Source organism: Bubalus kerabau, chromosome 1 (genome assembly GCF_029407905.1).
Source record: "Bubalus kerabau isolate K-KA32 ecotype Philippines breed swamp buffalo chromosome 1, PCC_UOA_SB_1v2, whole genome shotgun sequence".
NCBI lineage: Eukaryota > Metazoa > Chordata > Mammalia > Artiodactyla > Bovidae > Bubalus > Bubalus kerabau.
In genome coordinates this window covers 167,513,695-167,524,473 of record NC_073624.1, presented here as the reverse complement: position 1 = coordinate 167,524,473, position 10,779 = coordinate 167,513,695, and the positions used below count along the sequence as shown (strand labels likewise).

The window sequence follows — 10,779 nt, the reverse complement described above, 5'->3', positions numbered from 1 at the left end:
GATACCCCTTCACAAAGAATATAATGTGTTGATGAAGATATGGAGAGAATGGAACTTTGTATATTGCTGATGAAAACACAGAATGGTACAACCACTTTGGAGAACAACCAGGCATTTCCTCAAAATGATACACACATCAAATTATTTGGACCCCCTGGATCAAGGGGAATGGTCCAGCAATTCTCCTCATAGTTATTTCCTGAAGAGAAATGAAAACATATGTATACACAAACATTTGAGTGTTCATATCACCATTATTTACAATAGCCCTAACTCAAATTTCCATCATCTGATGAGCAGATAAACACAATCTGGTATATCCATAAAATGGAATATTATTCAGCAACAAAAAGGAGTAAAGTACTGATACATGATGCAACATGGATCAACCTGGAAAAAATGATACTAAGTGAAAGAAGTCAGTCACAAAAGGTCATATACTGTATGATTCCACTCATGCGAAATGTCCAGAACAGGCAAATCTACAAAGATAGAAAATAGATTTGTTTGCCCTGACTGGAAGAAGGAGGAGAGAAGGAAATGGCAACCCACTCCAGTATTCTTGTCTGGAGAATCCCATAGACAGAGGAGCCTGACAGGCTACAGTCCACGGGATCGCAAGAGTCGGACACGACTTAGCGACTAAACCACCACCACCAATGGGAAGTGACTGCTAGTGGAGTGATGAAAATATTCTGAAATCGACTGTGGTGAAAGTCTCAGAACTCTCTGAACATTACATTACTAAACAGCATTGACACAAATGCTTTAAATGAGTGAAATTCATGGCATGCTAATTACATCTCAATAAAGCTGTAAAAATAAAGAAGAAAGGAAGGAAGCGACAAAAGGAAAAAAGCAAACCACGATGGACTTTAAGTAAGGCAATACATGACTCCACCTATGCTACAGAGAATTGGGGGATGGGGTGGGGGCTGGCAGTTAGACTAGAGATAAAGGTATTAGATAGGACACAGTCACTACAATCCATACAGAAGATGTTGAAAGACTGAGCCAGGGCAGAGCAGCAAGGACAAGACGGAGATATTTTGGAAACTATCCCAAGATGGCAAAGTTTCTGTTGAAACAGACATTTCATTTCATTTTCTGCATGAGAGTAAAGGGCATGAGTAGCTTAATAACATAGGTTTCAAATACAAAGGTTTCAAAATGTTCATACACGTTGGTCCCTATATTAAGAAAAACTTTTTTAATGTCTTAAGCACAAAATATGTACTACAGCATTATTTATGAAGGAAAGCAATCTAAATGCCCAATAATAATGGATTAATTAAGGGAATGATGGTATATCCATATAATTATAATTAAATATTACACAGTTGACAAAATATTTAAGACGTGAAACTACATAACAAAATATCTTACAATAGTAAGGAGAATAGAAATATGACAGGAAGTTACACATACAGTGTGCTCTTAATGTAAATATATATAATGCAATTAGTAAGTGTTTACTCACTGCTTTTTCTGCACATTGTTATGAGTTTTATTTGTGTATCAAACTTCTATATCCTACAAAGACAGTTCATTACTTTCATCAAGAAACATATTGTATTTCTTTGTTCTAGAAAAAATAATGGCCATTTTATTCTTAGATTTGAAGAACATTTGCATAGCCACCCTGCATACCTTCTCCAGAGTTCCCTGGAGCACACATTTTGGCTGGCAGGAGCTGGATCCCATTTTTGTGCTATCATCATCCACCCTATCTCAACTGTAGCCAGTCTTTCACGTCCTACGATTTGATTCCCAGAGAATCCCTCTGGTATTTGTCCTCTGATAAATAAAACCAGTCCTACTGAAATCTGCCCTCATTCCCACCTGTAGACAACGGCAAGTGCGCACTCTCTCCCTCTGCCCAGAGTGGTGGTCCTACCAGGCAGAGGAGGAAGCAGAACTTGCCACCAGGCAGTCTCAGCTCCCAGAAATGAGAAATCTATCTTTAGCCTGCCGCTTTGCCTGTCTCCAAAAGTGACTGTGCAAAACAGGCAACTTGAAGGACCCGCCACCTCAGGTGGAATGAATTTATTTTTAAATTTAGCTCAACTCATTACTGAATGCATAGCACAGTCAGTTTTGCAGTTGGGTATGGGGGAGGTATGGAGAAGGCGATGGCACCCCACTCCAGTACTCTTGCCTGGAAAATCCCATGGGCGGAGGAACCTGGCGGGCTGCAGTCCATGGGATCGCTAAGAGTAGGACACGACTGAGCGACTTCCCTTTCACCTTTCACTTTCATGCATTGGAGAGGGAAATGGCAACCCACTCCAGTGTTCTTGCCTGGAGAATCCCAGGGATGGCGGAGCCTGGCGGGCTGCCGTCTGTGGGGTCGCACAGAGTCGGACACGACTGAAGCGACGCAGCGGCAGCAGCAGCAGCATGGGGGAGGTATGGGGAATACAGAAGACTTCTGAGATCAGGACACAGCAGTTAGAAAGCTGACCACCGCGGGAAGTTTCCCTCTAACACAGAAAGCCTTTTACTACCATCCCTTCCGGGCCTCTGCCCATCATCAGTTACAAAGCCGATTAAAAAATAATTAAAATAGATAAATGAATAAATAAAACTCTGCCAGGCAGCGGGTTTTCCAAAACCAGCTCTAACTCCTGGAACATCCTTGCTATGGAGTCCACATCATCTTCCCTAGACTTCCGGCCATGCTTCCACTCCCAAACCATCTCCAACAAGTCCCATTGCACGCCCAGCCTCCCTGCCCTGAAGCTCCTGCAACCCTTCTGAGCTCTAGCCCCCTCCATACACCCTCCTAAGTGTCCGGATTCCAATTTTCCTGTCCTGGCCTCCCTCCCTCTCTGGCTGCCCTGCCTCCCACTACACACTGACCATCTCCAGGCCTGAGTGTGGCTGGCACCTGACTCCCCTCAATGCCCACCTACACCCGGCCTATTGTGACATTCCAGAAAGGCTGTGGAGGAAGCCCATGCCCACGGAAGTCTCAAAGTACCAACTCAGGTGTCACCCCTAAAAAGCTTTGCTGACGCCCCACCTGGGCTCCTCTTCCCGCCCTAGACTCCCCAAGCACCCCTGCTCTCAAGAATCACAGAACTGCCCCAGTCGCGCCGCCTCCCACTCCCCCTGGGGCCTCAGTGAGAGCAGGGGCTATGTCTGGTTTTTCTAGGGGTCCTTGGAGCCCAGCCCTAATGCCTCACAGGAACTCGGGACTGAGGGAGGCCGAGGCAGGAAGGAAGGGTGAAGAGTGAAAACAATGACGGAGAAACGGAATGAGTGAACGGAGGGACAGAGAGAGCGAGGAGGGGTAGCCGCTGAGGTGCAGTCAGTCCCCTGACTGCTAAAACACACGCCAAGTCGAGGACATGAGGTGCAGGGACGGGTGACGCTCATGATGCCCTAGGCGAGTCCGGCGGGGTCAGAGCTGCGGGAGGGCGGGCCCGGGGCGGGGTCAGAGCTGCGGGAGGGCGGGCCCGGGGCGGGGTCAGAGCTGCGGGAGGGCGGGCCCGGGGCGGGGTCAGAGCTGCTGGGGGGCGGGGCGGAGGCGGGAGTGGGGCGGGGGCGGGGCGGGGTCAGAGCTGCGGGAGGGCGGGCCCGGGGCGGGGTCAGAGCTGCGGGAGGGCGGGGCGGAGGCGGGAGTGGGGCGGGGGCGGGGCGGGGTCAGAGCTGTGGGAGGGAGGGCCCGGGGGCGGGGCGGGGGCGAGGCGGGCCCGGGGCGGGGTCAGATCTGAGGGAAGGCGGGCCGGGGCGGGGGCGGGCCCGGGGGCGGGGCGGAGCGGGGGCGGGCCCGGGGCGGGGGTCCCAGGGGCGGGGCGGGGCGGGGCGGGGCGGGGCGGGCCCGGGGCGGGGGTCCCAGGGGCGGGGCGGGGCGGGGCGGGGGCGGCGAGGACCCGGAGCGCTGGGACTGAGGAAGCTGCGGAGCCGGGGGGAGAGGTGCTGAGGCGCGCGAGGCTCCCCGTGCTGACTGCGCCCGCGCCCCGCGGCCCCCGCTGCCCTTTGCCATGCCCTCCTACACCGTCACCGTGGCCACCGGCAGCCAGTGGTTCGCGGGCACCGACGACTACATCTACCTGAGCCTCGTGGGCTCCGCGGGCTGCAGCGAGAAGCACCTGCTGGACAAGCCCTTCTACAACGACTTCGAGCGCGGCGCGGTGAGGGCGCGCGACCGGGACGGGCTGGGGCGGCCGCGGGGCGGGGTGCGGGCGCGTCCAGGACCCATCGGGGTGGCTGGGACCCAAGCTTGGGGGCGAGGGGCTGAGCACTTAACTGAGCACTTGCCCAGTTAAGAGAATCCTTAACTGGGCAAGTGCTGTGACCATTACTTGCGCCCACTTCGTGGGACTCCATAGATGGCGCCTCAGCAGTGGGGAGAATGAGGAGGGCTAGGAATCCGGAGACCTGAGTTCCACCAGGGCCTGATCACTAGCTCGCTCCGCCCCCATCCCGGGCGTCAGTTTCCCCAGACATAAAGTGCAAATCTAGGAGTCCTGGCTTCAGGTTGGTCTAGGAGTCCCAGCCGGTGGCTCAGTGTGGAACTAGCTGATGTCTCCACACCTGGGCAGTTCACACTCCCAGGCCAGGTTCCCAGAGGGATGCAGGGCGAAGGAACGAGAGACCGAGGCCAGGAGAAGACTTTTGCAAACCTGGAGGTCTTCACTGGCTCCCAGTAGGGTGTACACCGGGGAACATTTCCCCCAGGCTGTGAGTGCTCAGAGGAGGAAGAGGAAGGAGGGCTTCCCCTTTCCCCACCTCACCAGAAACCCTGGTGCCCTGGGAGTACAGGAAGCAAAGGGACCCCGTGTTGACTGCGCCTCTAGTCTGCGGTGCCTCGCGCTGCAATAAGGTTTCATTCAGAAGTGGATTCCCAGTGCTGACCTGGGAGTGAATTCTAGCCTGTAGCGTTCTCTGTGAGCACAGAGGTGCTCACAACTGGTCCTTACCAGGTGTTTGGTGCCCAGTCCACTGGGTTTATTAAATGATCATTACTTAAGTGCTCATTAAATGTGGTGATAGTCCCAACACACTACAGGTACCCAGAAAATATCTGTTCCCTTGTGCCACTCCCAACTTCTGAACTGGACCATAAAGATTTAGCTTTTATGAAGCTGTCTTTTTACATCTTCATTATTTTGTTGAACCAAAAGGAATTACTCATAGTTGACTATTTTTGACAAATAAAACTGGCAATTTCATATGGTTCAACCAAACACTTCTTGGGTAATATTCATGAAGCCTGTTTTAGGTCTGCAGAGCCTAAAGTCAGCCAGTAATAGTCCACTCCTTTTCCAGACTCAGAATGGGCTTGATTCCTACCCAGGTGCCTCAGAACCTCGCTCTGGAAGTCCACCTGACATTTAGCCAAGTTCAGCATACTTATGCGGCTAGAGAGTACCCTTCTGGAAAAGTTTTTAGGCATTGAGTATAAGAACTACCTCCTGTTGTTTGGTTTCCCCAACCAGGGACCTGGCCGAGAGGATTGTGGTGCAGGAGGGCTAATGAATCATCCATTTGGGGTGATGATACCCTCAGCTATTTCTGAAGCACCATTATTTACTTCCATTATTTTGTGGCTTCCACCAATACGCGAGGAGGACAGGGTGCAGACTACTTGATCTTTATAATCTGTCTTCAGGGGGTCCATTCTCCTTCATACACTACGCATCGGTGTGTTCATGCTGTTCAGCATGGGGCACCTGGGTGTGGCTTCTCAGAGGGGAGATAAGGATGTGACCAGAACACTGGGCGTTGGAAGAAAGATGAAAGCATACCTCTGTTCATTATTTCCCCACCCTGAGAATTCATTCAAATGACATTGTGATTAAACACCTCGGTGAGAGTCCCAGAAGCAAATTTCAGGAGAGATTTGCATATCACATTTGAATGTGATATCACATTGCATATCACATTGGGGTGAGAAGGGGCACTTCAGGAGGGGCACTGCAGGGGACTTGCTGTCTCCAAAGGCTCTTTGAAAAAAAATCAGCCTTTGAGAAAGTTCGCGTTGATGCAAAGTTACTCCACACTTGGTCTTGCACAGCCCTGAGCTACTTCCTGGTTCTCCAGACAATGTCTCTTTAAGGACAATCTGTCCCTTCGGGGTAAAGGTGAGGGAGAAATCTTAGAAGAAATACTTTCGGAGAAGATAATGCTATCCCATTTACCCTGAAAAGCATTACAGTCATTATAGTAATAACAGTAATGGTAACAACAATAAAGACTTTTTCCAGGCAACCAATTCAGACATTTCCAGGTCATTGTCAGGTCAACACCACACTCCCCTCACTCAAAATTCAGTCCCTGTAATGAACAGGACTGCTTTTTTTCCCCTGCAATAAATTGAGTCACAAATCACTGGTTATTCTCATCAGAGTTTTGCAGAGTGATTCAGGACTGGAGTGGGAATCAGAGTCTTTCACAGGTGAGATTCTCCTGTCAAGACAAGTTGATGTTTCTTTGACTCTGTCCATTTAAAGTAATTCAAGTCCAGGTGGGATGACTTTCACAGATCAGAAGACTTCTGGGAAATCTTAACCTGAGCCTTTTTCATTCCCTGGCAGCACTTTTAGGAAAGCAAAAGGCCATAGGGTGCTGTTTAGTATATCTCCTTGAATGTAGTCAGTGAGTGTGAACAAGTCTTACAGCTTCACTTATTAAATATTTTCAGTGAATATTCTTACAATATGTTCATGAAGAATATATTCTAGAATACTGCCTTCCCAGAAAGACTATATTACTGAAGAATAAGGGCTTCCCTGTTGGCTCAGATGGTAAAGAATCTGCCTGCAATTCAGGAGATTCGGGTTCAGTCCCTGGGGGAGGGGTGGGAGAGATCCCCTGGAGAAGGAAACGGCAACCCCTCCAGTATTCTTGCCTGGGAAATCTGAAGAAAACATATTTCCTTCTGATCCTCAGTCTATCCTTCACCTGCCCTCTCTGCGCCATCTATTCCCTGCGTTCTGCCTCTTCTTCCTCCTTCTCTTCCTTCCTCTGCTCCGTTCTCCTCACAGTTCCCCAATGCCTGGAATCTCTGTCGTCTTTTCTGCTCCAGTTTCTCCCTTCTGCTGTCTCCTAGATTCCCCCAGCTCCCCAGTTCTTTGCTTCTTTAATCTCCCTAACCACTGCCCCTTTTCTCCCTCTCTCTGCCCTGTTGCTGCTGCTTCTGCTAAGTCACTAGCCTCTCCCTATCCACCCCTTAATCACCTCCCTCTCTCTGCTCCACAGGCCCCTCCTCTCCCTTCCCACCCCCCATCAGCCCCTCGTTAGCCCCCTCCACAACAGGCCGTCCAGGCTGGACCACATCATGACTGTTCTCTGTCCTTCCTGTAGCAGGAATCTGGGGCAGAGACAAAGGAACCTTTCTTTAAATGCCAATATAAAGATCAAAACAAAAACTGACCAACTAACACTTTGCTGAAATATTTCAAAGCCTTAGGGTTGTGTGTCCAATGTTGAGTTGAGAGCAACTGGATGAAATCAGCAAGCTGGCCCTTCTGAGAAAGGAGGCTAGTGAATATCAGGTTTCCCTGCCTCCACGTCTCTCTCCAGTGCCTGACTGCTGCACCCACCACTTCTGCCCCAGGAACTCCATGCACCAGACTCCCTCTCCCACATGTGAATTCCTCACCTCCTTTCTCCACATTCAGAATGCCCTGTTCATTCCCCTTCTCCACTCAGCCCACCTCCAAAATCTTACCAACTCCTAAGAGCTACCTCAAATGCCATCTCATAAGAAGCTTCTCCATGTCCTCCACCCCACTCCACATTACCTTCATACTCCATAGAGGGCTTGAACCCGGGCTCAAAGCCAGGTCACCTGGCTTCCAGGCCAAGGTTTTTCCCGTGATGCGATCATCGGGAGAAGTGAGAGGAACCCAGACTGGGCCATCACACAGGTATGGGTTCTAATCATGGGGCCACCAGTTACTTACTAGCATGGTAGCTGCCTGACCTCAGCCTGAGCCTCAGTTTCCAGCTAAAAAATGAGATGAGCATCTGCTCGGCCAGGCACATGTGCTGTATTTAGTGTGTGCTGCGCCACCCACTGCTGGCACTGTAGACTGTGCAGAACGGACACGTGATGTTAATGAGTCAACAAGCATAGTACCCATCCAGCACAGCGGCCCAGGGAGAGGAGGAAGGAAGGTCATTACACCTCCGGCTCTTTGCTCCTTCCTAAGACCTGACTTTCTGTTTGATGGACAGGACCCTGAGATCTCCCTGGAGGCCCCCTCTATCCTCTGTGACTCTCCAGCAGCAACTCCCCCAGAAACCAGTTTCCAGTCACCAGACTGTCCCTAGACAGCCCGAGTGAGGACTGAATTCCTCGGACCCTCGTTCACCTCCTGGGGCACTGCTCCAAAGCAGGGCCAGCCAGAGACCAGCCAGACGCGCAGGCCTGTCCTGCCCCCTCCCTGTCAGATAGCATATTGAGTCCCTGTAAGTCTGTCCACTGATTCCATCCCAGGTGAAGCTCAGGGCCTCCCACCAGGTACCTGTAGGGGCCACTGGGCCCGGGGGACCTGAAGGGTCCATTCTCCTGTGACATAGGTGAGACAGGGTGACCCTGCTCTCCCTTCCCTCAAAGAAGCTACTTCGTCTCTTCTTTATCAGTCGCCACCCACAGCTGGACGTCTGGCCCTCCCTCTGAGAATCGCCCTGGAGAGGCTTCCAGGGCTCCATCCCACGTCCCTGAGAATGTCCACCTCAGATGCTCATGGCTCAGTGGCTGTTCTCTCCCCCTTCACCTCAGCCTTCCTGCATCAGCCCCCAGACACCTGCAGCCCCCGACCCCCACCCCTACGGAGCCGCAGGAAAGCCACTTCCCCTGGAGCCGCCACCCGGGGCCCAGGATTCACCGCACTTCACCACATGTTGACTTCCCTCTGCGGGGTCTGCGCTGCCAGCAGCAAGATGCCTGCAGGCCTCACTCGGCCTCAGTTGGGTTCTCAGTGAGAAACAGTTTCTGGCAACAGAGTAGCCAGCCCATGTGGTGGGTCCCTGTTCTGCCGGATGCCCCACCCTTCAGGCAAAAGAACCCTCCCGCCCCACGTCCCACGGTGTGTCTCGTGAGAGAGCAGGGATCACAGAGAAGTGCACAGAGAACGTGACCCCCAGCCCGTGGGGCCTTGGGCGGGGAGGGGCTTGTCTGTACTACAGATTGTCAATCCCTGGGGAGAAGGCGGCAGGCCCCAGGTTGGGAAAGGAGTCCCAGTGAGGGGCTGGGTGACCAGAGGAGCTGGGAGGAGGGAGAGGAAAGGTCCAGACCACAGGGAACTGGCAAGAGGCTTCCGCTTTCTGACCATAAGCGTCTAGCATCCGCAGCAGTAAAGATACGAAACAGCTCCCTGTGCTCGAAGCAAGAGGGTTTGCTGAAAATACCCAACTTCCCACTCTTCTTAAGAAGTCCTCCCAGGGGTGCCCTGGGGTTTGGAGGGCGAGCATGGAAGTGGGGATGCACAGGGTCTTGTGCACGATGAACACCCGTCCCCTCTACTTATCTCACTATTGCACTGAGAACTCTTTAAGTTCTGCTAAGGAAAAACCTCGGAGATGGGTGAAATCTGGCTTAGAAAGTGCGGCAGATGGCACTGAGTCTGAGTGTTCGAGCCCCAGTCTTCTCTCCCAGCTACACATATGGAGAGGAGGGCCTCCAGCAGCACTGCCGCCGTGCCGGCTCGTCTTCTGGGGTCGGGAGCCTGGCAGCAGCCCAGGGTGCAGTGCTGCGCGTGGCCTGGGACAGCAAGGCCAGCCTCAGCCCACCACTATGCCTCTGACATGGTGGGAACCACTCATCTGATTTTCTTGGCATCACTGTGGCTCAGGGAACTGCAGAGGTCCCGGGACAACTTGAATCTGTGTGACTTCACTTTCACCCGAGCCTCCTCATTTTCACCCAGTTATCTGCCCCGCTGATAATGAGAGACATATGGAAAGGAAAAGCTCTGCCAATTAGTAGTGGGAGTGGGACTGAGTCCCACTGTCTGCATCTGAGACACAGGTCATAACCTTCCGTCCTCCCAGAGTGCCTGTGGAACTGAGAGCAGCAGCAGTGAGCCCTTTGCCAGTCGCCCCTGTGCACAAGGACCAGTTTGCCTCACCCAGCCCTATAGGGAAGCAGGGCCAGCAGCCTGCTGCCCTTGTGAGTGGGGCCAGCTGCAGAGGCCCTCACAGCCTGGCCTGGAGGAGGCACTCCTGCCTGGAGACTCCACCTCCCCCATCCTGGGCCTTGTGAAGACAGCAGAAGGTCTCCCTCCAAGCAGCGCGGTCACTTACTCACTTCCATCTCCCGAGGGCAGAGCTGGGGGACTCGGCCATCTCTGTCACCCAGGGCACAGCACAGAGCCATGCCAAGGGCAGACATCAGCAGACATCTCTGCTAAATGAGCTGAGGATGATACAAAGGCTCAGGGGCTCCCAGACTCTGATTTGCCTTTTCTCCTCCTCAGGTTGATTCTTACGATGTGACAGTGGATGAAGAACTGGGCGACATCCAACTGATCAAAATCGAGAAGCGCAAGTACTGGTTCCATGACGACTGGTACCTGAAGTATATCACGGTGAAGACGCCCTGTGGGGATTACATCGAGTTCCCCTGCTACCGCTGGATATCGGGCGAGGGCGAGATCGTCCTGAGAGATGGGCAAGGTGAGCGGCTCAGTCCCCGCCCACCTCCTGGGCCTCCAGGAAATGAGAGGGTTTTTGGCCCTCTATCCCCGAAGAACTGTATCCACGGGAATAATAACAATGCCGCCCATGGCTGAGCACCTGCTCTGCGCCCTGATGCACCTGCAG

At 52.6% G+C, this 10,779-nt stretch overlaps 1 protein-coding gene across 2 annotated transcripts in view; it reads left to right on the top strand.

Moving 5' to 3' along the window:
• Positions 1 to 3,883: 3,883 nt before the first annotated feature.
• Positions 3,884 to 10,779, top strand: part of ALOX5 (arachidonate 5-lipoxygenase) — a 47,103-nt gene continuing 40,207 nt past the window's right edge. For both annotated transcript variants that reach the window (XM_055538937.1, XM_055538927.1), the window contains exons 1-2: positions 3,884 to 4,139; positions 10,434 to 10,632. In XM_055538937.1, the coding sequence (XP_055394912.1) occupies positions 3,990 to 4,139; positions 10,434 to 10,632 (349 nt within the window). In that variant the 5' untranslated portion in view covers positions 3,884 to 3,989. The remainder of the gene's footprint in view (positions 4,140 to 10,433; positions 10,633 to 10,779) is intronic.